The sequence below is a fragment of the Excalfactoria chinensis genome, chromosome 8 (assembly GCF_039878825.1).
Source record: "Excalfactoria chinensis isolate bCotChi1 chromosome 8, bCotChi1.hap2, whole genome shotgun sequence".
NCBI lineage: Eukaryota > Metazoa > Chordata > Aves > Galliformes > Phasianidae > Excalfactoria > Excalfactoria chinensis.
In genome coordinates this window covers 24120119-24147042 of record NC_092832.1, presented here as the reverse complement: position 1 = coordinate 24147042, position 26924 = coordinate 24120119, and the positions used below count along the sequence as shown (strand labels likewise).

The following is a 26924-nucleotide window of genomic DNA, read 5'->3' as shown; positions in this document are numbered from 1 at the left end:
GCCTTCCTACTGGAGCCTGCAACACTCTCAATCCAATGAAACGATTCCTCTTGTAGAGCCCTGCTTGCATGAAATACATAGTGCAGTCTGACCCTCCTCTTGCACAAAAAGGTTGTTCAGCTGTAGCTGAAAAATGGCACCTCCTCACATGCCAAAATGCTCAAGGGACAAACAGTGGCACTCTATTAGTAAAAAGGACAACAAATATTTTGGATCACAGACAATTGGGAAGCTGAAAGGAGCCCAGGCTGTGAGCTAATGCCTGTTGCTGATATGCTCTGTATTACTTGCAACCTGTTCCTTTTTACAGGGCTTTTCATGATACTTGCTTCCAGAAGGTGTGTTATAAAAGCAATGAGTTTAGCAGCCTCAGGTTTATATGTTGCCTGGGTTTCCTTGGTGGATTAAGAGGTGAAACTTGAAGTTAGTTGTGTTTTCGCTTATTAGCTCTGTGAGGTTGCAGATTTCCTGCATCCCTTTGTACGAAATAGAGACAGCCTCTGGGAATGGCACATGGGCTGCGGATGCTGCACACAATTACTGTGAGTGCATCTGGTGGCTGTGTTCTAAGGAGCAGCGTGGGAGGAATAATAAGGTGTTTCTGTACATCTGCTTTTCCCCTATGAATGCGGGACTCATACTGGTGTGCATCTGGATTCGAGTCTACTGTGTGCCAGAGGGGGGAGTGGGGGTAACTATAGGAAACTTGAAACCCTGGAGGTGATGGGGCAGTTATTAAAAGGTGACTGCACCACTTCCCCACAGATGCTAATTCTTGGGGAAATGGAAGAGCAGTGCATCTTGCTGGAGCTTGCAAAGGAATTTTGCAAGAGAGCTGGATGTCCATCTTAAATGTGAGTTGTGGTTGGTCAGGAAGTTTTTTGTCCTTTTCACTGTGATTTTTTTTTTTTAACTCCAAATACGTCTGGGTCAGAGAAGGACAGGAAGGGACTTCACCTCTTCTGTGTTTCAGCTCCAGTTACCATAGAAAAATTCAAAGCTAAACAAAAGATTTGATCTTGGACATTATAATCAATCACCTTTTCCTCCATCTTTACCCATCCCATTGGAGCCATTGTTCATCCTCATGATGCTGTTAGGCTTAAGGTGTATTGCTGGAGGAGGCCTGAGCTTTGCTGGCTCTCTTATCTGCTTCAGGTTCTCAAGGGGTATGAGTGTTGCAGCTCACATACTTCAGTGCTCAGTGCCTCTCTAATTAAAAACCTTTTCTATTTTGGACAGAGCAGAAAAACAGAAGAGATTTGGAAAGCTGTTTAAGATAGAAAAATTGAAACTGAAAAATACCAGGTTCAAGGAAAACTTAAGGTAAACAGACTTTGCTATCCCAGCCCTTTCCCCCTCTAAATCTGAGCCATTGTATCTGTAGTAATTTAAGAGCAGAAGGTAAGGAGCACAGCTTTACCTGGGAAATGACACTCAAAATTTACCTGGGAAATGGCTATGGCAGATGCGGCCAATGGGCCAGCTATACAGCTTCTTTATATCAGAAACCTGCAGAAGCTGGTCTGACAGCAGCATCCCCTGGCATAACTTAAGATCCTTACCTCTCTCTTTTGGCAAATGCTGTTGGTATCCAGGACCCCATGTACCCACATCTGCTCTGCGTTGCTTTAGCAGTACAAGCGTGGTGTGCTACCAGTGTGTTGATGCTCATGGCTTTATGAGCGATGCTGATGGGAAAGCTGATTCCTAACAGTCTATTCCTCTATCTTCAGGTTGTTTTCCATGTCGGTGCCAAATTTAGGTAAGCATCATACATGTCTGGCACTTGTATGTGTATGTGTGGGAAATGGTGAGCTGCACGGTGGAGAAGACTTTATCTGTTGTGCCTCTCTGAAAATAATGTGTCAGTGTTCATCTGAAGGTTTAATATGGGATTGCACAGCAATTAAGGGTGGGGTTTTTGTTGCTGTTTTCTGGGGTTTTGTGGTGTTTTTTCTTTTCTTGTTCTATTCTGGAAGATCCTTCAGAATAGGATAAGATTCTTCAGATTTTAATATGTCCTGTGAGGCAACACGGAAAGCAGCCTCTTCTGAGCAACAGCAACTGCAGTCCAGCAGCTTTCTGTAAAGCTTTAGTGCTTCCCAGGCAGTAACTGCCCATTGGAGGGACTAAGTTATGCCTTCCGTAAATGGGGTGGGCATATCAACTGTCCTATGAGCAAACCTGGGGAAGGTGATGGTGTGAATGTCCCACATCCCTGGGGTGGGAAGTCTGTCTGGGAGAGTGCAGCTGGGGCTTGGAAAACCCAAGCACCTTGCCTTACACTGGAGTCGTGGCCGGTCTTTGGAGCTGTGGGATCTTCCTTTTGCATTGCCTTTAGCCCCTTGAGTTGAGTGACTTGCAGCACCCTCAGTTCTCTTCTATAATAAATCACTTTGAGTGCTGGGAATGACCTTTTCCAGTAACATCCTCTGCTGCCTTTGGGTGCCAGCAGGTGTCTTCCAGGAGGACGTGGTGTATGACGATGCTGAGACAGAGCAAAAAGACTCCAGGTGAGGAGGGGTTCTACCAGCACTGGCCAAGGAGATGAGTCTACTGGGGACCCTACAGTGCTGTGAGGTTCAGGAGCGGGTCAGGACCCCCTCCTCTGGAGGCAGTGCATATGCACTCTGCTTGTGTGTTTAATTTGGCAAGAAACATCCCCCCCCAGAATGCTTCTTTGTCATTACACAGTGCCAGAGATGTGAAAAGGAGCGAGCTGCACGCTGCCGCACAGCAAAGTTGGGATCGTTTTCCTAAGGAAGGAAAATCCCAGCTCCCAGTGCTGATAAACAGCGCGGTCCTGGCAAGCTCCTTGTCAGAAAAATTGCTGTTAATGGAAACAGCATGTCTTGTGCCTGGCTGCCAGATGATGGCGGCGGCAGCGTGTGCCTCTACAAAGCGAGCACATGTTTGTGTCTGGGTGGGAGCTGGGGGGAGGCAGGGAAAAATCATGGCTTTGTACAGCCTGGGTTTGGGGAGGGGATGCGTCATGCTGCAAAACCTGAGTTAGTGCAGTGCTTTTCCCTCCCTCCTCTCAGAGAGAAGGATGACAAGTACAAAACGTGGATGACAAAATTCCTGATGGCAAAAGAAGCGAAGGACCGACGGAGGAGCAGTGACAGTGTGGAAAGGTCTTTATTGGTGTTGTACCTTTCTCCCATGTTGAATGTGTTTAATGCTGTACGGGACGAATTGTGCTGCATTTCTCTGAAACCATTTAGAAGAGCAGGATGCCTTTGTTAAAGCAAACATTTAGTATTTGGCTACTGCTCCAAGGCCCTCTTAAGAAACTTGATAAAGTATCCTGAATGCAGAATGAACTCTTGGATCTGAGCTGTATACGAGTAGGGGATGCCTTGTGGGTGTCATCCTGGAGCTGTACCTGTTGCCTCAGCTAAGCAAGAAGAACAAGATGTAATTGCTCTGTGTTAGTCTGATTTTTGATGTGCTCAGTTCCATTCCCCTTCCAGTTTTCCCTTGATCAAATATTCATTCTTCAATCATGAATCAACAGTTGCCATTTTGGCAAGACCCTTGGTTTTAGAAGACCCCCACACAATCTGTGTGTCCCTTTGCCCTTAATTTAAAGTATTGGATTATTTTTAATTCTATTTTTCCCAGCCAGAATTACCGCATTGCCTCTTGTTGTACCATTTATGCTTGAAAGCAAGCGTATCCAAGACTTTTTGTTAGTGGTGCTGCAAAGACTCTTGTAGGAAGCAGGCGATTTCATTTCCCTTTTAGATCAGATAAACATGCACTGCAATGAGCTTTTTTTGTGACCCCGTCCCTGGGACTTCAAACACATAGAAATCAGTGATATATTTTCCGGGTTCTTACCGCAGAGTTCCTGTGTGGGGCTGCTGAAACACTGCTTGTTGTGTAGCACGGGGCCATGTGTATGATTGCACAGAGCACCAGGAAGCTGATGTGATTTCATCAGCTCCTTAGAGAGCGCAGGTCCTCCAGCCTGAGGCTGCCGATGGCAAATCTCTTAACAGCTTAGAAATCCTTGATTTCAACTCTTGCTTCCTCTTAAAATTTAGAGCATGAAAGTTAGCCTGTGACTTATTCAGTGCAAGTTGCTTTCTTTCCCCCTCCAGTCTTAGTTTTAAAATGATTGCCACAGCTGTAACTCTGTGTATAGACTAGTAAGAGTGTCCTCTCCATGGCCTTTGCTTCCCTTGTCCAAGTTGCAAGAGCTTGTTTTCATTTTATAGTGCTATATAAAATTCTGCTTTGGTGATATCCTGCTCTGTGAGTTAAAAAAAAAAACAACAAAAATAGGTGGGATTTTTGAACCCCTCTTTATAAACAGCTCTCAGTGAAGGTTACCTGGGGACCCTTTGTGTCTGAGTATAAATAATAACAGAACAGGATGAGTCGTTGGGGGAAAACTCAATTGTCTATGAAAACTCGACTGGTTTGAAATCCTTGATAAAGTGTTTATTTGTTCTTATGCCATTTACAGGGGGAACACTTGTTCCAAAAGGAGATACCAAATGACTCAAGTTATGCTCACCAACACATTTGAGTCACTTACTCATCCCTTTATGAAAAACAGTGATATGAGTGGTGTGCTTTGCTTTTGTAAGGGTTTTTTGCAGCCAAGCCTGGAGCAAGGCTCTGGGTTGCATTTCCTACTGTTTCCCAATGCCAGGGATTACTTAAACAATGCTCAGGAATGTGTGTTTCTCTCTCTTGATGCAGAAGTATCTTTAAAGTCAAGAAGAGCAATGCAGAAAAAAATAAGATGGAAAAAGAAGAGAAGATATTTAGAGAAATGTTTCTGGTACGTGTCCCTTTTTGAGCACTTGCTGTGCTAGAGGAAGAAGGATGATCCTTGTCATGTTTAAGAGAGGCATGGTGAAAATTTGTCTTCATCTACACTGGCAGAGATGTCCAACTAGCCTGCTGCATCATCTCCTCATCTAGGATCTCCATCAGGGATATTGTGAGGCTTTTCATAGAACCACAGAATAGTTTGAGATGGAAGGGACCCTTAGAGGACACCTAGTCCAACTCCCCTACAATGAACAGGGGCACCCTCAGCTCCATCAGGTGCTCAGAGCCCATCCAGCCTGACCTTGAGTGTCCTCAGTGATGGGGCAGCCACCACCTCTGCAATGTGTTTCAGTGCATCGCTACCCTTACTGTAAAAAACCTCTTCCTTATACCCAGCCTAAATCTCCCCTCTTTTAGCTTGAAGCCACTTTCCCCTTGCTCTATTGCAACAGACCCCTCTTTTGTCCCAAGGAAGGCCTCACAACCTATTCCCTCCAGTCTTCCTCGTTGCCATTAGAGACACTGCATGTCAGTGTGGAGTAACATCTGTCCTTGTTCTCTATAAACAGTATGACAAGGAGATCACAGTCATCAACACAGCAACCGCTGCATGCTCCAACCCCAGCAAGAGGAGAGCCGACCTCCCGCTCACAGCTGGAGAACAGCTGGATGTGATCGATGTCACCGAGGGCAGCGCAGTGATATGCCGCAATTCAGAGGGCAGATGTAAGTCTGTGGAAACTCTCTGGCACAGGTGGTCAGCATTCAACCCGGTTTTAAGGAGCAAATTGACTTGGCAAATTATATCATGTGCTTTGTGCTGAGCCATTGCTGCTATACTTGCTCAGGAATTTACTAGTATGCTTTTTTCTCCCCCTTTTCTCAGATGGGTATGTCCTAGTGGAGCACTTGAACTTCAGGTAAACTTGGATTTTATTTATTGCCATGCATTTTTTTTAAGGGCTCTTCCAACCTAAGCCATCCTATGATTCTGATATTTTCTTCTATAAACGGATATTTGAGATAGAGAGGAATGTGCTTTAAACTTCTGAAGCCAGGGGAGTGCTGATGTAGACAGCCAGTATTAAATGTTAAATAAGTATTTCATGGTTTAGTCTGTTATTACAGTTACATGGATTTGCAGTCGTGACCTATATAATTTAGAGATCTTTTGCGGCCTTCAGATATGCCATATTAATTCATATCTGCTGTGAATGCAATCCACTCTGTGTGCATTTCCTTGCCAAAACACACCCCTAAGCTCCCTGCTTCAACAGCATTTCTTTGCATGCCCATGGGTGATTGCTACAAACAAACCTCTTATTGCCAAGGTGCCTGTTGCTATGAAACTTCCTTTTCTGACAGGCAGTACTGACCACCCCGGAGCATCCCCTAAATGCTGTTCTGAGTCTGGAAGAGCCTGTGTTTGTCAACATGGGGAGCTGATGCCTATGTAAATAAAGCTTTATTTTTTACACTTGCTCTGGTAAGCATGCAAGAGACACTTTCTCTTTTTTTGGCCTATTTTGAACATCTTCACATATTTCTCAACATTAGTTACTTCCAGGGTTACTCTCTTTCCACCTCCCTGTTCACCTATGGAATGGCTATGAAATTTGTGTGAGGAGTCTTATGCACTTTAGTTGCTCCATATCCATCTCTTACTGTCCATTTTAATCACTGGAATTACATGGTTTCCAATCACGTAACATTGAGTTTCCTCTCGTCTTGAAAGTATTGGGACAACAGGTATTTATTACATTCTTGCTGGATGAAGTATACAAAATAGTGGAAAGGTTGGCTAGTTCCTTTCCAAAATAAAGAATAAAGAAAGTAAATTAAGCCTTCAGTAGAAACATACTTTATTTTTGCAAGCTAATATAGGCATCCAAGCCGTGTGAAGGCTGCCTTCTGGCTTCCCCACTGCACAGCAGCAGGTATGTACCCAACAGTTGTCCCTGTGTTCGGAATGCTGAGTGCTTATTTTAAGCAAAAATGCTCCTAAAAGTAAGAGGAGAAATAGAAACTGCCCAGGGCTTCTCCTTGGTGTATCCAGTGAATACCTTTACAAAAGAAGAAAGAAAGAAAAGTGAACTCTGAGTTTGTTTTTCAGTAAGGTTTTTACACGGCTTTGGCAGAAAGGGGTATGAATGTAGCTGTGCTATGCAGCCTCTCCCCAGCCCCCTATTGGTGCGCTCATAAATAACCCTATAAATGTAGGTGGCTTAATTAGAAATTATTAAATGTTCCAGGCTTAAGAAAACACGGTGAAATAAAAACGCTGTTTGCCACATGGCCGTTTCAAAGCTGGCATCGAAGGCATCAGAAAAAACAGAGCAAATATTTAACATCTACTTTCAAGTCTATACAGGCATTCTTATTTATTTTACCATGTGGTTACTATTAAGTGTATTGGCCTCCATCCATCCTTGAGAGAGGGGAAAAGAAAAAAAAAGAAGAAATAAAACAACCCCCTTCAAATGTGCACAGCTTTGCACACTTGCCAGCCTAAATATTTATATTTCTCCAGGGGAGATGGAGAGCTGGGGGGCTGAGGGGCGTGCTTGGCCATGGAGCTGCTGGGGATGTGTGTCCTTCTCCCCTGACCTCCCAGGGCCCTGTCCTGATGGCAACTGAGGAGATGTTAGCTCACTGGGAGGCTCTTCTCCATGGCCACGTTTAGGGCTGATCCCATTGGGAAAACTCCTGATTGCCTTTTTGCCCTCCTCCCTGTCCAATGCTACCTCTGTTAATGATGCCATGTGTGCTGCAAGTCTCTTCCATCGTGGTGAAGCACAAATATTTGCAATGCTGTTGGCTGCAGCAAGCAGTTTGCTTGATGCAAGAAAGCCTTGCAATGCATTTGTTCTGTATTTTTCATGGGTGGATTCCAGCACGTGTACGGAGGGAAAGCAGTTGATATGAGTTGGCTTAAGACAATATGAAATGCTTTGCATCCAGCAATTTGGATTAGATTTCCTTGATTAAACCACAGATTGGATATACTTAGGTCAAGATGCTATTTAGGAAATTGAAGTCTTCCTTTTTTTTTCTCTCATTTTTTTAATAGCCTTTCTACTTTATCCTGAACAAATCAAAACTTAAAGCAATTTGCATGTGCATTGTAAACCCTGTTCCTCCACATCTCTTCTCGAAATGAAAATCACTCTGCATTTCCAATTTGTTCAATCCAAGGGAGAACTGGAATTTCATCAAGCTGGTTGTATCACAAGAATTGTGATTAGAGGAGAGTGCAGATAGGGATGATGCTGGAGTGCTCACTGCAGCTTTGGTCTTTAATGGGATTTGTATCACAGGCGTACATAAACTAGCCCTAAATTATCCTCCAAGTTCTTTCTTTCTGCAATGAAGGATTGTTTTTGCAAATCATCTTTAAAATATTCTCTTGGTGCTATGTCAATCAGGTCCCTCAGCTCCATTGGATGCATGCTAAAACTGATGGCTCAGGATGTGTATTCTGGCTCAGGGAAGCTGCTTTTGTTACGCTTGTATGTATTTTAACCCTCTTTCCTGTCCTTTTGTCAAGCTCCATTAGTTGAAAGAATTGAATACTTTTGTCTCTTTTTATCTCTGAGTTTATTAAAGTGCAAATGTCAACCACAGAGACAGCTATCGCATGCAGTGTAGTACACTGAGAACCACTTTCCACACCATCAACAGAAGGTAAAAGGCTTCTTTGTGATTATCTAATGCACAGTTACTTGCACAAAGGACAAAACTGAACCCAGGCTCTGTGCCCTTCCACCACGGCTATAGCTGGACATTAATGTCAATTTCAGTGACTTGGTCAACAACACTTTCCCTAACAGCTTAGAAAGGCGGAGGAGTCATAGACCTCAGTATTGTTCTGAGCTTCGTATCAGTGGCATGTCTGAAGAGATGTTGCTGCTCAGAGCTTTTACAGTTCAGTACCTTAACAGAAGAAAAATCATCAATACTCTTTGCAGTACAAACAAACCAAAACATTACAATGGGCCATTCTGGCTCCTGTCCTGTGGAGGTGAGGATTGTCTGCCCCTGGCTGCTGGGACGTGGCACTACAGTCATCCTGGGTTTCAGTTTTGCGTTGAGCTTGAAAAAAACAAACCACAAATGCACTGAGGTACAAAATGCATGAATATAACATGATACAAAATACATGAACATGCTTTCAGCAACGAGAATATATATTACCATGTCTACAGTGCCTACTTCACAGCTTAGTGAGAGATGAGGATAAATATGGCAAATTCAAAAACAAAAGTGTAGAGATGAGTCTTACAAATTAAGTTTGATTTTGTCTTTAAATTAAGGCAGCTTCAGCAGGAATTCCAAGGCTTTTTGTTGGAAAGAGACTACTTTAGTGACTTTATTTGTTTATTTGTGGAGGTGTTTAGGAAAATTCTAGATGTTGTATTAAGGGATGTGGTTTAGTGGGAATATTGGTGGTAGGTGAACGATTGTATGGTCTTGTTGTTTTGGTTGTGGTTGGACTCAGTGCTCTTTAAGTTCTTTTTCAACCTGAGTCATTCTATGATTCTATGATCTTGGAGGTCTTTTCCAGCCTCAGTGATTCTATGAACTGCTAAACCCATGTCTGAGAGACGGACTGAAAATTCAGATGTGCAGGAGGTTGTTTCCATTTTGTAAATAAAAGAGAAATTCACACAAGAAGGGCTCAGAAAGCCAAAGGAGTGGAGAGCCCATGCCAAAGTAGGACCCGAAGAGAGGTGACCATAACAGCTACACAAAAGATGGATCCTAAAACATTCCAGTGAAAACAATACAGAAGCTGGAGCAGGGATTTGTATGGCTCGTTGGAAGTGGGTTGATGGGAGATTCTTTTTCTCCCCTTCCCCTGAACCAGTAACAGGGTGAAGCTAAAAACTGCACAGCAAATGGTACTTCAAGTATTTAGGCACACGGCCTGCAGGTCTCACCAGTATGACTCTGCATGAGCTGTGGGGTTCGTGCACCATGGGAACCTGCAGCTTCCAGGAGCCCTAACATGTGGGGAAGGCACGAGTTCATGTCCTGCGCTGGAGACTCTTCCTTCTACATGGATGCACAAAAGATGACTGATGATAAGGAGCAGTAACATGAAAGGGAGTAGACAGAACAGTTATTTTCTTCGAACTTCATCTATTCTGCTGTGAATTGGCATTATAATCACACACACACACACAAAAAATGTACATACCACAGTTACAAACCAGTTGCTTCATTTTTTGTACAACCCTGCCTGCATCCCTTTGCTTGGATGCATGATCAGGACACACATGCTGACTGTGCATTTCAGACCTATGAAAGAAGAAAACTCCCCCCGCCTCTGCCTGCACAGCTCCTGGAAGCCAAATGGCCCTGCATTTGTAGTGCATAAATTTGTTTGCCAACAGTACAGTACGAGCTGTTTCTGAATCAACCCATCCAGAAGCTGGAGGTTAATGCTGAACTCTGTCCTTTGCATTTTGTCACTCTCCTAGTTGGGCTGAAGCGATGTTAGGGTGAATCTGTGGCTTGCAAAGCACAGCTGTCAGTGGTTTGTGAGGAATTGCACTTGGAAGAATTCAAGTTTGTTTAGTTCCAATATATATCATACATCCTGCTTTTCCTGGCGGTTGTGCATGTACCAGTAACTCAAAAAACGGACCACAGTGTAACAGTGTACAAATGAAACTTTTACTCCAAAAAGTATAATTGGAGGTTGATAGCTTTGTAGCAGCTGGGAACCAGAAAACAGCCTGTTCCAAAGTTAAAAAGAAAAAGAGTGAAACTTCTCCAAACACCTCAAAACTTGGAGTGGACACGGGTAAGGCTGTTTAATGGACAGCTTAATCTGAGCTGTTCACCAAGGAGGTCCTGGGCAGGAGAACATAGAGACCACCTGGCATGGCTTGACCCCTTGCTGCAGTGCCTCTGGTGGCATTTGTCTGGAGTACTGACGCACTCTTATTGCCTTGGCAGGATGGGTTTTGCAAATCCATAGATTAGTTAGTGTTTGTATGGGTCTGAGAAGACCCATTTCTGGTGTTCAAAAAACATACAGACGTTGTACAACAGGACTTGGTTTAGAGAGGAAATATAGGCAGTAAATGGATCATCGGACTAGATGATCTTGCAGGTCTTTTTCAACCTTGGCGATTCTATGATTCTAAATCTCAAAGTGCCCCGGGGTCTCATCCCCCACTCAAAAATCCCACCTGCCTCCAGGAAGCAAATATTCCTTCCTGGGGGATGTGCTGCTGTTGAACACCACTAGTCCTGCTGGGGAGGACAAGGGCAGTTTTAAGGCAAGACATCCATCCTTACATGCTCTGCACAAACACGTTATCAGCCAGGCCACACTTGTTTCCAAGACAAGCACCTTGACAAGATGCTGAAGTATGAGTGATGATTGAATGGTCTTTTATATTCAAACATGTTTCACAGCAGGGGTACTCCTAAATTTCTGACTGTTCTCCTGGCCACTTGGCCACCCTCTCCTTCTCCTTTCCAAAGGATCCCATGCTGCTTGCCTGGCTGGGCTGGCATCTCAGTGCTGATCTGAAAGCTGCTATGGAGCTGGACACTGCTCAGATTTGATTGTAAGTGGTTCTTTTGTATGCAAGAGTCTGGATTCTCCATTCTTGCCCCTACTGGAGCACAGGAGATGCACATTGCATGACGCCCACCAGGTACACTACCAAAGCTGTCCTCTACCCAGTGGTATTTATCTCATAACAATAATATAAGAAAAACCCGTTACAAAACCTAGGATTAATACAAAGATTTCCAGTGTTTCCTTTAAAAACAAGATTGTTCTGCTGTTTGTAATCCAAACACTGCTGTGTTGGATTCCGCATGCAAGAACTCAACAGCAAAACTGATGCTTTTTTGGCAGGTTTCTACTTTGTGCGGCTTCTGATAAAACGAGCTGGAAATACAAACTAGTGAGAATCGAAATGTCATCTGTAACAAAAGTAAGGCAATTTTGTGTTCTTAAAAAAAGGGGACTTCACACTGAAAAATGTCCACTTATCTGCCAGTAGATGGCAAAAATACCCCGTATTTGTCTTCAGTACCTAAAACAATTAGTACAAAAGGTTGGATGTGTCATTCTCCTCCTTGCTGCTTATAGAAACTTTCAGAAGTATAAATTAAAGTGCAACTGTACAAAAAAAAAAAAACAAACAAACAAACACAATTCTTAGCAAAAAAAAACTTCTAGGGACATAAGAACTATCAAAATGATGAGTTTGGGGTTGTTTTTAAAGTTGAATGACTGCATACCTGGGACCAGCAACATTGCTAATGTTCTCCTATCTTTTGTTTCTTAAAACAAAACCAGAAAAGGAAGAAAACAACCCTCGCAGAACTTTTTGGCAAAGTTTTCATAAAGCATTTGTTCCTTGACTGATCAGACTATTAAGTTCCTTTGCAATCAAGTAAATGGAACTAAATATCGTAGCAAAGCCAAGCAGATGCCAACGCTGTCCATTAGATTGAGCCTATGCAATGAGAAGTAATAATTCTTTTAAACAAAGAAATTGCCACACATGCACTAGAGCTTACCCTCAAATAGCAAGAATTTTAACCTGAAAAATCCTCATAGTTTGTCTCGAAATATAAAACCCTATCCTTTGGACAGCCAGTAGCAAAGGAACAGTGAAATGTTTGTGATATCCCTGCCTTCTCCATGTCACAGCAAGGTCCCAACCAGTTCTGCATCAGGACAGCAGAGCTCTTCATTCTCGGATCCTTGGCAGGTGAAGGCAGTCAGCTTTGGCAGAGATTTTGGGGTGGTGGCAATGGGAAAATCTTCCTATGGGAAAGATGAGAGGTAAGCGCACCGAAGCCGTGACGCAGAGAGCCAGATCTGGGGGACTCAGCAGCATCCTGCCCCATGTCTGCAACAGGAGCTTTGCACGTGCCACTCCTCACCCTTCTTTAGTAGGGGAAAAAGAACAGAGGGTGGGATGGTACATGCAGCAGCTGCTTGATTTTGGGTGAATTTTCCTCCCCCTGCTTTGGACTGTATGGGAGGTACAACCTGAACCAACATGTGTTGTGAAAAGAAATGCTTGCCCATGGCTCTGTAAATTCAGGATCAACCAGGAGGGAGTTCTCTACCAAAAGTCAATGATGTGTTTGCTACTTTACAGCCCTGCCCACGTATTCCATTGGGTTCAGGATAGAAAAGCTCACATGTATTTCACTCCGGTCTAATGAGTGAAACAAAATAATTCCTGATTTCCTCAATGCCTTGTTTGAGAGGCTGTATCCTTTGAGTGCACTTGGGATCTTTCAACAGAGGAACTGGTTCTGCGCCGCAGGCTGTGGAGTGGTGAGGAGAAGGAAGGAAGCAGAAGAACAACAGAACGGCCATGTTGGAGCTGGTCCTCACAGTGCAATGCCATGTGCTGGGAGTCCGGTGCCTGGCTCAGCGAGCCAGAGCCATGATCAGGCTGGCACACATCTCGAAGAAGTCCATGGTGTGGCTGCCCAGGCGTGGGGGCACTGAGGAGATGCTGCCCACAAAGGAACCACTCAGGGACCCCATCAGTGACTGGCACTCAGTGGCTGCTGCAGCATCAATGCTCAGTCTTGGCCGGTGCAAGCCAGCAGCTGAGCACGACCGCTGTGGGGTGGATGAGCCAGACCTCTGCTCCATCACCTCGTCTGCAAGGCAATAGAAAAAGCAAGAAATAATTGTAACAGCATTAGTTTGGTATCCCTTTACTAAGGAACTGGTAACAGTAGTGGAGACAAATGGATCAGAAGGGATTTAGGAATCAGACTCAGTGTGGGTTTCTTCCAACTTGGGATATTCTATGATTATGAGTCTAAGTGACTTGAAACAGCATCACATGCTACAAAAGCATTCAGGAACTGAAAGAAATATTATTTTTCCTCAAAACATCCAAGCTTGCTGTTTTATGTGTTCTACATCTCACGGTGCATCCATTACTGCTTACCATCGATGCTTTTGAAGTCCAGGAGGTAGCTGCGGTTGTCCACCTGGTACAGCTGCAGACTCATTTTCACATAATTGCCCGTCACCGGGTTCTTCCGACGCACTCTGAGGTGGTAGGAGTTCACCACCTGCAATGGGTAACCAGCTTTATGGAATACCATTCAATGCAAGAAGAACAACATTGCTTTCCTTTTATTTTAAAGACTAGCAAGACACCTTTTGACAGAGAAAGAAAAAACCCCATTTTTAGAAAGAACAAATCTTTAAAAATTAAGCAAATTGCTTCCTCTCCTATTTCCTCTTACAGTTGTGTTTGGAGAACAATTCTTGGGGCTCTGATTCACCAGCCCTGCTGGCAGATGAAGCTGTTGCAGCCTCTCCTTAAGGCACCAAACCAACATTGTTGTTCCCTCAATGGCAGCAATGGCCAAACAAGCCAGAATTGACTCCCAGGCCCATATACCAGGGCCATGCTTGGGAAAGCCAGGCAGGATGGATGGTGGAGAATCATAGCCTCTCCCATCAGCACAACTAAACACAGTGTTCGTCAATCAGTCTTGAGCTGTGCTACACATTTTCTCCCACCACTTCCCACCCCACAATCTGCTGCATCTCATTCGCAATGAGATCTATTCGCAGTGCTATATTTATGAAGCGGTGGCACTGATGCCAAAGCGAAGAGTCACGCCTGAAGTTATTCTTAGGATGTGAAAGATTGCTGTGAAACCTCCTCGTATAAAATAAGCTCCTACATAAAGGCACTTGGTTGAATCAGTCTGTGGAGTCATACCAGAAATACGTTAGGTTTGTTAGCTCCCTGTAAAACCATTCAGCCTACAAATGTCTGGCTCTTGTAGGCATGTGCATCTGGAGACCGTCCATCTCCTCGATGGTGCCATGAAATCAGGTTCTGGGTGCTACTTATCTTTAAATACATAACAAGGAGGACATACAAGGTTTTAAAGATGTACAGGCACAAAATTTGGGCATTAACCAAGAGCTGAAGACATCCACACAGCAAAAACCCTCTGGACATGGAGTAAGGAGGATATTGACTCCGGTGATGAATATCTGAGCAGAAATTCTCCTTTTCTTGATCCTGATGCTTGCACAAGGCTACTGTGAAAGGCCAGGAGAGCTCGTACCTATGACTGCACTGAGTTTTAGAGAAGAGCTGAGACAGCTTTACCTGTGACAGTAATTGGTGAGTGATCTCCCTGTCCTCATCTCAGTCCAAGAGCTTTTCTCACTGAATTTTCTCTCTAGTTCTTTTGAAGATGGAGATTGAGAGAGCAGCAAGGTAGAGCTTAGCTGCCCACCAGTGTGAATCCACCACATAAGTAGAAACAAGGAGACATGTATTGTGCCATTTCAGGACATGCAACTACTATGACCCAAGCAGAAATAACGGGAGATGCTTTTCTTGGGAGCACTCGAGATGACCTCGCAGGGAATTAGCCACTAAAATTAGAAATGTGACCAGCTCCTCTTATCCCTGCAGCTAAACAAGACAGAATTATCTTTCCAGACAGAGGCTTAGGGCATTCCGGGAAAAAAAAACAAAACACACTCTTATTCACGCCACAAATAAATGGCACAGATACAGAACATCTTGTGGGCATTTGTTTGGAAACAGCTGAGGCTGAGACCATATATAGACTGACCTCGCCAATCAACTCAAGTTATAATAATAATAAAAAACAAAAAACATTTTAAACTTCCCCAAAGCACATTTCCTACCTTCCACTCAAAATCCAACTGCTTCATAGCTCGGTACACCTCGGCCATAATGTCATAGGGCTTGCTCTGGCTGCGGATCCCCAGGTGCCACTTGGCCTTTTTGACAGTCAGAGGTTTGGGCTTGGTGGTGTTGAGTGCATCCAAAGGGCAGCGTGCCTTGGGGCTGTCTGCTATCAAGGGTGGCATCCGCTCGGGGTGTGGCTTTACACCGGGAGGGATGTGCATGGAGTCGTCCATAAAGGAGCCAGTTGGGGGGCTGGAGGCTAGGTAGAATTCACTGGCTTGGTTCATGATCCTCCGGTTGTCGATGACAAGGTGGTAGGCAACCGCTAGTTGGTCCTGGGGGTCGCCGCTGTACAGACTGTTCATCACTTCTGACTCAGTGCACTCAAACTTCTCGCAGACCTCCCGAACTGCGTCGTCATCAATGACGGTGGCATCGTAGGAAGGGTCCTCTGGGAAGAGGTAGCTGGGCAGCTCCTCCTTAAACCACTCGTGTTCCCTTGGGAAAGGCAAAGAGGGGCCAACATCAGCCACACCACTTCATAGAGGAGTCGTGGAATATCCTTTGTGGAGCTGTAGCCACCACAAAGCCTTCCCTCAGCCTTCTCTGCTCTGGGCTGAACAAACTACAGGACCTCAGCCACTCCTCATATACCTTGCCCTCCAGACATGTCACCATCTTTGCGGCCTTCCTTTGGATGCTCTCTAATATCCTTATGTACTTCTTATATTTCAAAGCTAACTAGGCCCACTACTCCCACCAGTTTACAATGAAGTCAATGGTAATTAAGTGGGTAAATGCCAGTGCAAGCCTCAGCTATAGGTGCCGCCTATCAATGGTAATCTTGGCATGCATGCTGCTGCTCTAACATACAATTAAATCTCCTGCTCTTCTGGACTCGCGAAGTTTAAATGGCATTTATAGTTCAGATCCTATTCGAATGGTTAAATTCAGGCCATCAATTGCAAAAGTATTAACAATCCATGATGTCCTGTAAGTACTTGTGATGTTTATGTATATGCTTAGCACTCCAGCTACATGTAATCACAGAACTATAGGAGTTGGAAGGGAGCTCTGGAGATGATCCAGCCCAACCCCCTGCTAAAGCATGTTATAGTAATGGCTACTATAAATTCCACAGAATACATAAGGGACTCCACTTTCACAAGATAAACATGTAAAAAATTACTCAGTTTGTGAAACATTCAAAGCCCTGTTACCATTCACGAACGTGTCATGATATCTGAAGGCATAAATATCTGCTTAAGTGCCATTGTTCCTTTTCATGGGTAGTACAGTCACTGACTACAGAAGAAATGCCTCATTTAAAGACATATGCTGACATTTTAAACTGTGTCTGACGTTTTAGCTAGTAATTCTTGTGTTCCTCTTCCTTTATTATTGGATAGACAGCAAGTGTAATGACAACACTTTTATTCTAAACAGCTATCCAAAGGGAGATGTGCTTGAAATAAAGTACTGAAAAACAGCTGGCCAATATAGAGTTCTTAGGAATATTGTGTGAGAGCTGGTTTTGTTAAGCACTACTAAGAGATTTTTGAGGCTATTTTATAATGTAGTAAGATAGAATTATCTGCATATAAGTTGCAGGAAGCTACCTATTGCCAATTTTCACTTGAATTAGTGAAGCCACTGAGAAATGAAGTTGCCAATCCCATGTTCATCATAACCCACCACCAACTGGCAGCACTCGCCTCACCATTGGCACAGAAGGGTTCAGGCGGGCTCCTTAAATCCCTTAGGACCAAACTCAGCTGGATTAACTGACAACTCCTACAAACCATACGGTGGGCTGACCTGATGTCCTTGATGGTTGCACGCTTGAGAGGGTCAACCTGCAGCATGTGCATGAGCAGAGTGGCAACGGAGCGATTGAGGTACTCGGGGATGTAAAACACACCTCCCCGGATCTTCTTGAAGAGGGTGGGCACGTGCTCATCATCGAAGGGCAAAGTGCCACAGAGGAGGGCATAGAGGATGACACCACAGCTCCAGATGTCCACCTCTGGGCCAGCATACAGCCTGTGTGAAGCAGAGGAGAAGAAATGGGTCACAACCCTTCCCATTCCTCTCTGCATCCTTGGGCTGCCTAAGCCAAAAACCTACCCGAGGGTGATGGGGAATGACGCAGAGCTGCTTTTAGTTGATCACGCTCCTTCGTGATGCATGAAACAGGAATATGAGCACCTCCACCAGACCCAACAAAAAGCCCAAATCTACATTTCCAGGAGCTCTGCCAGGCTGCTTGCTTCCTTGCCCCCGAGGCTGGGGGACTCAGCCAGCAGTTTCTATTCACTCAGAGGCAGATTAAACAGCAGCAGATACTATATCTCTTGAGTGTTTATTTTCAGTTGAAGTTTGTGTGCTGGTATGCAAGAGCTCCAGCTTCCGACAAGCTGTTAATGTGCTTCCTGGCATCACCAAGTCAGGATACCCCAAATATATGGGTTTTGCTGCTGCTTGCCTGCTTGATTTGTTTGTTCATTGCTTTTTGCTGAAAGTGCTGATTTCTCAGAGATTCTGGGAGTTGGTGACTACTCTTGGATACCCAAATGGGGTGCACTTTCATGATGCTGAAACACAAGGTCTCACATACTGCACCTTCCCTGGGAGGAGCTCAGCTATATCCACCTCCAGCAGCACATTTACCCCTGGTGGAGATGGCAGGTTGTTCCTCTCTGTCTCCTATATGAACTGAAAAAAATATATATGTGGTTTTGGCCTTTATTACAAAACATATATGGGAATAATATTTTCTTGAATCACTGTAGAGTTTCTGGCTTTGTGCCCCTCCTTGTCAATGAGGATTTACTTGCTTTCATATGTAGAACTGTAGTCACAACAGGCTTTTTGGATGCTGGTCTAGTTCCTAGGATACTCTGCCAACACATGCGCCTGTGTAAACAGGCATAAAACAGTCATCATCACAACATTAAACGAAAGGTTGGGTTTGAAAGCTATAGGCAGACATACCAGGTTATGAAAACTAGCTCTCATGCAAAGGATGGTTCAAAAGGATGGAGTGGATGCTAAGGCTATGGGCAGTCCAAAGGAACATGCAGAGGACTGTAAATTCAAAGATCTGTATTTGTAAACTGCATTATGCTTTTACAGAGAGAGTTAGGGAAATCAATGCAATTCAGGTTCTCAACAGTAAAACATGGGAGGTGGCATGACCATATCAATGGGGCCAAGACTGAATTCAGCCCTAAAGCCTATGTTCAAAATGCCCTGTTCCAAACAGCTGCTGCAGCTGGACAGGACACAGCTGAGAGATGCCACTGCTCTGCAGTTCTGTCAGTTCAATTCATCAGTTCAAGACAAAGCTACCACCACTGAACCTGCTGGCATGAACATAAGCCTGAGAGTTAAGGGACCCGAAGACAAGGATTTTCAATGCAAGGGTCTAGCAGAGTAGGGAAGTGATTAAGCTGATTGCTCGCTTAATGAGTGGTTTTCCTCATTAACACTGTGTTTTACATAGGTGGGCAGGAGAGAGAGGGGTGGCCTGGAAAAGCCTATCTTTCTGAAGCCTCAGTGACTGCATCCAAAGAGTAATTTTCATTCCCTTTAATTAGCAATGTACACAGTAAACATCTGCTGTTAATAATTCCTCCAAAGTAAACATCTTTAGCAAAACATGTTTTGCTAGTACAGACATTGAGAAATACAGCAAGCAAGAAGACCTTCAGATATTTCCAGTAGACTCACCCAGGGACAAAACACCGGCTGGAACCACTCAGCTGCTTTAGTACAAGCTGGTTCCAATCCCAAGAGCAAATTTAAAGACCGCATACTCACATGATTGGAAGTGGCATGTCCTACCTTCCAGAGATGACTTCAGGGGCTGCATAATTCGGGGAACCGCAGCTGGTGCGTAGAAATTCACCATCAGACATCATGTTGGACAATCCTAAAAACAAGGTGTTGGCTACGTATTGACATCCAGACAGGGAGAAGAGATACGGCAAGCAGAGGGGGAAATCTGATGTAATCTAAGTAGACACCTATGAACCACTTTGCAATTACAGCTCTCACTCTTTCCAAACGAGTAATACTGACTCTGAGCTAACTTTGCTTCTCTGAGTTGCAAACCTCAGAACCTTCTTTCTTTACCATAGAAGAAAAGAGAGAGTTCTCTTCAGAGAGCATAATGGCTGTGAAATGTGTAAATCTTCAAAAGGATTTATCACTGATAGAAAGGACTGAACAGAACAGGGCTGGAAACTCAGCTTTTACGTCGGGTTTCAATCTGTAATGCCACTTACAGACTCTTGTTACTGCTCATTTCTAAAATGAAGTGTGGCCAAAGGCACACAGCCATACTAAGGAGAACACACATGAAAATAAACACATGCAGCCAACTCACTGTGAAATTAACTGCGCCGAGACTGTCTTAAACATAAATTAGCTAAAGCCTTGTATTGGGTGATTATACTGAAACATAGTGAAGATTTGCAAATGACCTTGCTTCTCCATTATTAATGCGAGCACAGAAGCAGCCTACAATAAGTAATCCCTGCTTTTGCTAAGAGGCCAGTGTTTATAACTGTGGGCTTTTCAGGTAGAGAAACTGAGAGTGGTTATGAAAACAGACTCTGGGTTTTGTAAGGCGTGCTACGCAGACACGCTCCAGCAAGCGGCTTGGAGCTGGCTGCATTTCTGGAATGCTGTTGGGGTCACATACCAAAATCGGCTATCTTCGCATTCATGTGTGCGTCCAGCAGCACGTTCTCTGGTTTCAGGTCCCTGTGGACAACCATGTGTCGGTGACAATAATCCACTGCAGAGAGAATCTGCTGGAAAAGGCGTCGAGCCTCCGCCTCTTCAACCTACAGATGCAAAGGGAAACAGTTCTGAAGGCATGTGGGGCCGGGCAGGGGAGGTTTGCCTTAGCAAAGAGCCAAAAGTGTTCCACGGTGTGGAGATAAAATTAGAGCATGCTTGAGACCATGCTGGAACCAGGAGCAGCAAATAAAGTAGATTTCCCCCTGGCAAATAGATTTCCCCCTTGTGAGTGAGTGTTTTCAAATGATATAGCCCAGAGTTGACGGTAACGAGGTGAAATTAGAAAATAAATGTGGCTGAGCTGTCAAGGAGAGCCTACTAGTGCCACCTATCAGGCACTGGTTTCCCAGTGGGACCATTTCTATTGCACAGCGTATGCAGAATCACAGAATTATTATGGTTGGGAAAGACCTCAAAGATGATCTAGCCCAACCATCACCACCATGCCCATTAACCATGTCAAAACACCACAGAGGTTAGCATGGAGAACAGTTCTTCATGGACAAATGGAGAAGGTTGCTTTGGTGGGAAAAAGAAAAGCCAAAAGTGGAATATAGCGATGATACTACAGATAGAAAAACTACATATAAAATGACCAGGAAACTGATAGTTTTGTTTTTGCCTGTGTGAAAACTAGTTTCTGAACACGGGAGTTCAGATGGGATGCATATTGGTCACTGAAAAGATCCAAAATGAGCAAGATAAGCTAGAAATAGGAACTCTATGTAGAAAAGTAAATGGAGTTAGCTCCATCTACCAGTGCACTAACCTAGGACAACGTATTGACTTTTCATAGTATAGAGAAGATATATACACTGGGCTGATCCTTCACCTAAAGCATGGTTTTGGATGTCAGTTTGAGCCCCCTGATTGCTTTCTACCCACAAGAATGTCCACCAGTCATTTTCTCTATAACCATAATATCATGTTTCATGCACTCAGCCTACTCCTCAGATGGTTTATACCCAGTAGGAATACTAACATTTGAAAATGCTGCTCAGATAAGCCACATACTTTAAAAGCCTTCAAAAAGTGTGATGAGGAGCCAAAGGGGAGTCCGGAGGAGGAGAATGACTGGGATGGAGACCACACTGAGTGCTCCCCTGATCCAATGCCCTGCATGCACATAAATCTGCTGCTGAACAAGGGGGTTGGATAGGCAACCTATAACTAAAAACTAAAAAGATATGGTGGTTTTCCAAATGTCTTCACTAAGCAAGACATTACCTTGAATATTTTGGTTTGCATATCGAAATACATCATGGAACACTGAACAAAAAACGGCACACAACTTATGTGCAAGTCAAGGATGAGACTCTCCAGATGGGATTGCTGTGAAGCAACTTATATTCTGGGCCTTAACCTTAGGTGTCTTCCCTTTAGCAGCCATTTTACTTCAGAACATAATCCTCTTCCCACACAAGAGTTTGGGGCTGACATGGTACTGGCACTTACACGTCCATGCTTACAGATGTAATCAAATAATTCACCACCAGATACATATTCCATGACCATGAAGAAGTCTGTTGGCGTGCTGATGACCTGGTACCTTCAAAATCACAAAGAAAAAATATATTAATAAGAAAGGGAAAGGCTTTGAAACAGATTATTAGCTTCTAGTCAACCCTTAACATAAGCACATGCTTGGATCTTGTGTTTATAATCATTTTCCATTTCTGAAAAGCCATCTCTTATTTCAAGGGGCACATCAGGATAATCTTTCACTTGTCTATGAAAGGATCTCTTTCACAGATCCATCCTTTTGCTTCAAGCTTTTAAATAATCCTCTGAAATCTCTGCCAGACAACTCTATTGCATTTAGGACTGTCCTGACATTCAAGTTTCCATTTTGGCTGAGATGCACAACAACGTCTTCAGAAGTCAAAACTTCATTAAAATGGGATTGGGAACCGAGTACGTTTGGTTTCCTTCATACTGAACATATAATAAAGGAGATCTAAATACTACATGGAGCTACCCTTGAACCGGCATAGAAAAAAAGATGAGCACCCCAAGAGATTAGCACCATTCTTCAAACATTAAGCTCTTCTATATTCTAGAATGATAAATGTGAAGGAAAGTAAAAGAGTTGCCTCCTTAATGTGCAAATTTACCCTCCACCTCCGTTAAATGATCCCTGAGTGCTACAAATGCACTTCAGTTACCCATCCGGTGTAACCCGATGGCAATGAGCTGAGGTCAAAGCAGCTGTAGCAATGCATAGCAGCACCAGCTGAGGCTCCCTGTGATTTATTTCAGACACGTTGTTTGCTTTTGCTATTTTATTTGTTTATTTTTCACAGCTGATAAATAGGCTTCATTTTCAGAGGTGATCAAGTGAACAGGTGACGGTCCCAGTAAAGATCAATAGGATCAGCTTAACTTTTCTGAAGTGTTTTGCTCTTGGACATCTAAGTTAATAGCACTACCATTTCTTGTATATACAGGTAAAGTGATGGGACATCACAAAGGTTTAAACAAGAACCTCATGTGCCATAGACTCCCCTTCACCTCTTCATCAGTGTATTTCAAGGCTGCAGTATTTATAGGAGACTGATCAACTGAATTTAATTTCCAGGCTTTCATGGTTTGTTTGATGAATGTTTGTGCAGACTGGAAGGATGCTGGATGAGCAGCCGGGACTTTTGCTGCCTTTTTTTGTGAAATAATACCAATCTGTTCTCCAATAAATCCATGGAACTCTGAAGTTACTCTAAAGTCAACAGTTGCTGCATGGTTAGTTATTTAACTTAGGGAGAATTTGTTTTCCCTTGCCTCTAAGTCCCAGGTATTTGCTATATCTCATGCCAGTTTTAAGGCTGACCTAAATGTCAACTTATCCTTGCAGTTACCATTCAACAGCTTTCTTTTATAGAAATGCCAAAGATATTATCGAGTGCCTCATTAATGTGGACTGGCTGCACAAACCAGGGATTGAGATGGAATCCCAGAGGCAGGAGTGCAGGTGCTGATTTACAACTTAAATTCAGGTTCATCAGAGTAGCAATGTTGAAAACTTAAGTCTAAATAATAAATAAAAAAATATATGTTCCTTTAAGCAATGGATAATCAGGCCATGGAAACGTAAATCCTATTGACTTCAGGCCAAGGCTTGACTCTAAGAGCCAGCCCATGCTGTTATTCCTCAGGCACAATTCTCCATCACTTCAAGTCATGAGATACTGACCCAACAAAGGGGAATCATGGAGACTCCTCATAAAATTCCATCACAGGAAAGCACATATCCTCTCTATGCACCTTTATAATGACTTCTGAATGGAAAAGTGGATGTTTGGGCAGGTTTAGCAGAGCAATACTTGGCGAGTCTCATGGTTGGTATAATGGCCCAAACCCCTCAGCAGGAAAAACACCTTCCAGAGTTCCTCAATGTGTGGATTGTGCCTCCATGCAAGTTAACAGGAAGGCATTAAAAAAGCAGCATTTTGGCTTCAACATGCAAAAACCTGACCACCCATCTACTGCTCTGTACAACCATAAGACATCTCTTGAAAACAAGTTAACGTGTGAAGTCTCTGCAGATAGAGGAGTAAGCTGAACGCATGGCAGAACATGTACTTACAGCTTGATAATATGAGGGTGCCGGAAGAGTTTCAGGTTTTGAATTTCTCGTTTGATCTTCCCAACCACATCCAGGCTGCGTATTTTCTGTCTGTTTAGGATTTTTACTGCTACTTTGTGCCCTGTCAGCTGGTGTTCGCCAACTAATAGAAAGAGGGCATTGCAAAGTCATTACACAGAGCAGCAAGATTCATATTGGAGATTAAAGTTACTGAGACGGACGATTTATAAGCTTAAAAAAGGAAATAAACAGTAGAAATTGGGGTGTTTTAAGTATAGTCTGGATATCAGGACTTTATTTTCCTCACCTTTCCTACAGGTTCTCTTTCTATATTTCGTGAGTCCTATTCTATGCAGTGAAAGTGGATTCAAACACCCAATAAGCAGCAGGTTTCCAGGAAGCAAAATGATGCATCATTTCATACAATGCCTCAACCAAAAGTGCAGGAATGAGCGCACAGTGTATAAATGACCTCAAAACTAGATTGGAGACGTCAATACAAGCGAAATCCAAGTCCTCAATGTGTCAATTTGGGAAAAAGAATAATTAAATCATAGAATCATAGAACGGTTTGGGTTGGAAGGGACCTTTAAGATCATCCAGTTCCAACACTTTGTTTCTCTTTGCTTTATTATTTTCCCATTGCAGAGTAGGAAAAAAAAGAATAGAGGGGACTTATTGAACAAAAAAAAATAATGCTTAAGTAGATATGACAGTGAGTAAGTGGAGGTGGCCATAACCAAAAGTAATTTGCAAGGATTTAAAGCACAAAAAGGTTATGTTGATCAGAGACAAATATATTTAAATGGTGGGGGAGAACCTCCACCGTAATGCATGGGTTGAGTGAATCCCCAACAAAGCCTGCCTTAAAATGAGACCATCACACTTCTTTAAAAAAAAAATAAAAAAAAGATATAGGGATTTTCCCTGCCCAGAATAGGACTGCGGGATTTGCATTACTAAAATGAATTTCTATTTATACTTTCTCAAGCATGCTTCTCGTTTTGATGACAAGCTGCAGGAACACCACGCTGGAGTTTAACAGCCCCGGCAAATTCTGCTTTAAGAAAAGACACAAAGCTCAACGTGTGTTTTTATGCCATGCACTTGGTGCGCTCAGGTGCTACAGGGACAAACGGTGACCACAAGCTAGGAGCAGCACCGCTGTCACTGGTGGAACTGCACTAGTTTAATGGTAATGCAAAATGAATTCAGATTCCGATCCATTTGCTATCAACAGTCTGTATAAGAAAACGCTCTGAAGCAAATTTATAGTAAAGTTAACAGCAGAAACTGCTGGTAAGCAGATGATAGTTTACATCTGAACAGGTGCTTGCATCTAAAAGTGTGCTCTGGCCTCAAGCTGCCCCATCTCACGATCCCCAAATGGGATTTTAAAGAAGGTAACATAGGGATGGCTTTCTAAGACTGCAGAGTAAACCTGCTCGCAGCATGCATTTAGGCTCTCTAATTATGAATGCTACCCTGTCACTAATAACACAGAGCAGGAGCTGTTAACAATTATGAGCAAACTCTGTTATTAGATTATTAGACTCAGTAATTTCAGAGCCTCTAAGGAGCTGATCAGAAGCAATGCATGTAAAGCAGGAGGCCAGGGAAGGCAGGAGGCAGCGCCAGCACCGCTCAGGGCACGCGAGGTCACTATTATTAGCCGCGAGATAAGACCTGCCAGAGATTCTTTCCTCAGTAAGAGCATCCTAAAAATAAAACACTTTTTACTGCTCTTGAAAATAAAAGCACCACTTTGCATGCCCATTTCATCCCTCCGTAATACTCAAACTACCAGATGAAATGAGAATAAACTAAGCTGTGCCGTTCGGATGCAATTTAGGGATTAGCGGAGGGTTGAAGTAGGCAGATAATTCCTCCTGGGTGGTGGAAGGAGAGCACTGAAAATAGTCCGAGGAGGCATTTTCCCTGGTGATCCTTGGGGAGGGGAGAGCAGGGCAGCATGGGGAGGCTGTGCTGGAGTAACAGCCTGTTATAGCAGCATGGGTGCCAGGAGTGCAGCAACCTGCTCGAGTTTTATAAGGGTCCAAAGCATATGGCCATGCAAGGAATTCTCCCCATCTTATTGTGCTTTGGCCATCAGCAGCCTTGCAAAGATCTCTCTTTGCTGAGATGGTCATGGCTATGCAAAGGCAGAACAGGGGGTGTTGGGCAACTTCAGCCATCATCTCCTAGACTTTGGATTTGGCTGATCTCCATGGCTGGGAGTGCAATAAGCTGCATTTTGCCAACTGCCCAAAATTCATTCACTCCTGTTCAAGAACTGGAACGCACTAGGGCAATGGGGAAACTGAGGAACAGCAAAGCGGCTTATGGCAGTACTAGGAAGAAGACCGTGATCCTTGCCATCCTTCATTCCGGTCAACTCTTCCTGCCCTTATCACAGCACAAGATCTGAAAAAATTGGTATTAAACTCTTAGAAGAAAAAAAACAAAGGTCATGTCTGGAGTGAATAATTATTGTTTTTAATCCCACTGCCCAACAGTTCATCTTCTTTCCATTCATGACAAACAATGTGCAACTCCGTGAAGGTTTTTCTAGCTCAAACACACCAATAATTAAAACCAAACAGACTATTTTGTAATCCATCTTTTGCTTACAGTAAGCATTAGATACGGAGATATTCTTGTTCCAGTCCCCAGTGGCTTGTTAAGCCTACTTGAGTGTCTTGAGAGGGGGATGAAAAGACAACATAATTTGCTATGTGGTGGGAGTCCTTTAAGCCCTTTGGGTCTTTGGGGACAACGTTTCCCTCTGCTCACAGTCTCCAACCCAGCACACATTGATGGGACAAGAAGCACTGGGAGGTCTCATGGGCTTAGCCAGGGCAAACCCAACTCTGCCACATGGAGCAGGGAAAGGATGCATATGCTCCTCTGTGCCAATGGCTCTGTCCTCTCCTGGTACCCAGGTTGGGCAGTGGTGATGTCAGGTGGAGGTGAGGAATCCTGCTCCTTCCTTCCCACTCACTGCCTGGATTAAAGCCTGAGGGGAGGAGGGAGAGCTGAGTGGCAGT

At 43.7% G+C, this 26924-nt stretch overlaps 2 protein-coding genes across 7 annotated transcripts in view; one reads left to right on the top strand and one right to left on the bottom strand.

Moving 5' to 3' along the window:
* Positions 1–6552, top strand: part of FYB2 (FYN binding protein 2) — a 34220-nt gene extending 27668 nt beyond the window's left edge. For 3 of the 6 annotated variants that reach the window (XM_072343621.1, XM_072343616.1, XM_072343615.1), the window contains exons 13-20: positions 1243–1326; positions 1737–1765; positions 2456–2516; positions 3045–3137; positions 4717–4798; positions 5361–5517; positions 5678–5711; positions 6161–6552. In XM_072343621.1, coding sequence (XP_072199722.1) covers positions 1243–1326; positions 1737–1765; positions 2456–2516; positions 3045–3137; positions 4717–4798; positions 5361–5517; positions 5678–5711; positions 6161–6248 — 628 coding nt within the window. In that variant the 3' untranslated portion in view covers positions 6249–6552. Of the gene's footprint in view, positions 1–1242; positions 1327–1736; positions 1766–2455; positions 2517–3044; positions 3138–4716; positions 4799–5360; positions 5518–5677; positions 5712–6156 lie in introns of all 6 variants that reach the window. The other 3 variants (XM_072343620.1, XM_072343617.1, XM_072343618.1) reach the window with 3 other exon arrangements.
* A 1826-nt stretch (positions 6553–8378) lies between these two features.
* The window catches only part of PRKAA2 (protein kinase AMP-activated catalytic subunit alpha 2), a 21064-nt gene continuing 2518 nt past the window's right edge, over positions 8379–26924 (bottom strand). Inside the window, exons 2-9 of the mRNA XM_072342860.1 lie at positions 23878–24019; positions 21753–21846; positions 20197–20341; positions 19335–19422; positions 17307–17531; positions 15485–15986; positions 13746–13872; positions 8379–13449 (exon numbers count right to left, since the gene is read on the bottom strand). Of these exons, the coding sequence (XP_072198961.1) occupies positions 13211–13449; positions 13746–13872; positions 15485–15986; positions 17307–17531; positions 19335–19422; positions 20197–20341; positions 21753–21846; positions 23878–24019 (1562 nt within the window). The 3' untranslated portion in view covers positions 8379–13210. The remainder of the gene's footprint in view (positions 13450–13745; positions 13873–15484; positions 15987–17306; positions 17532–19334; positions 19423–20196; positions 20342–21752; positions 21847–23877; positions 24020–26924) is intronic.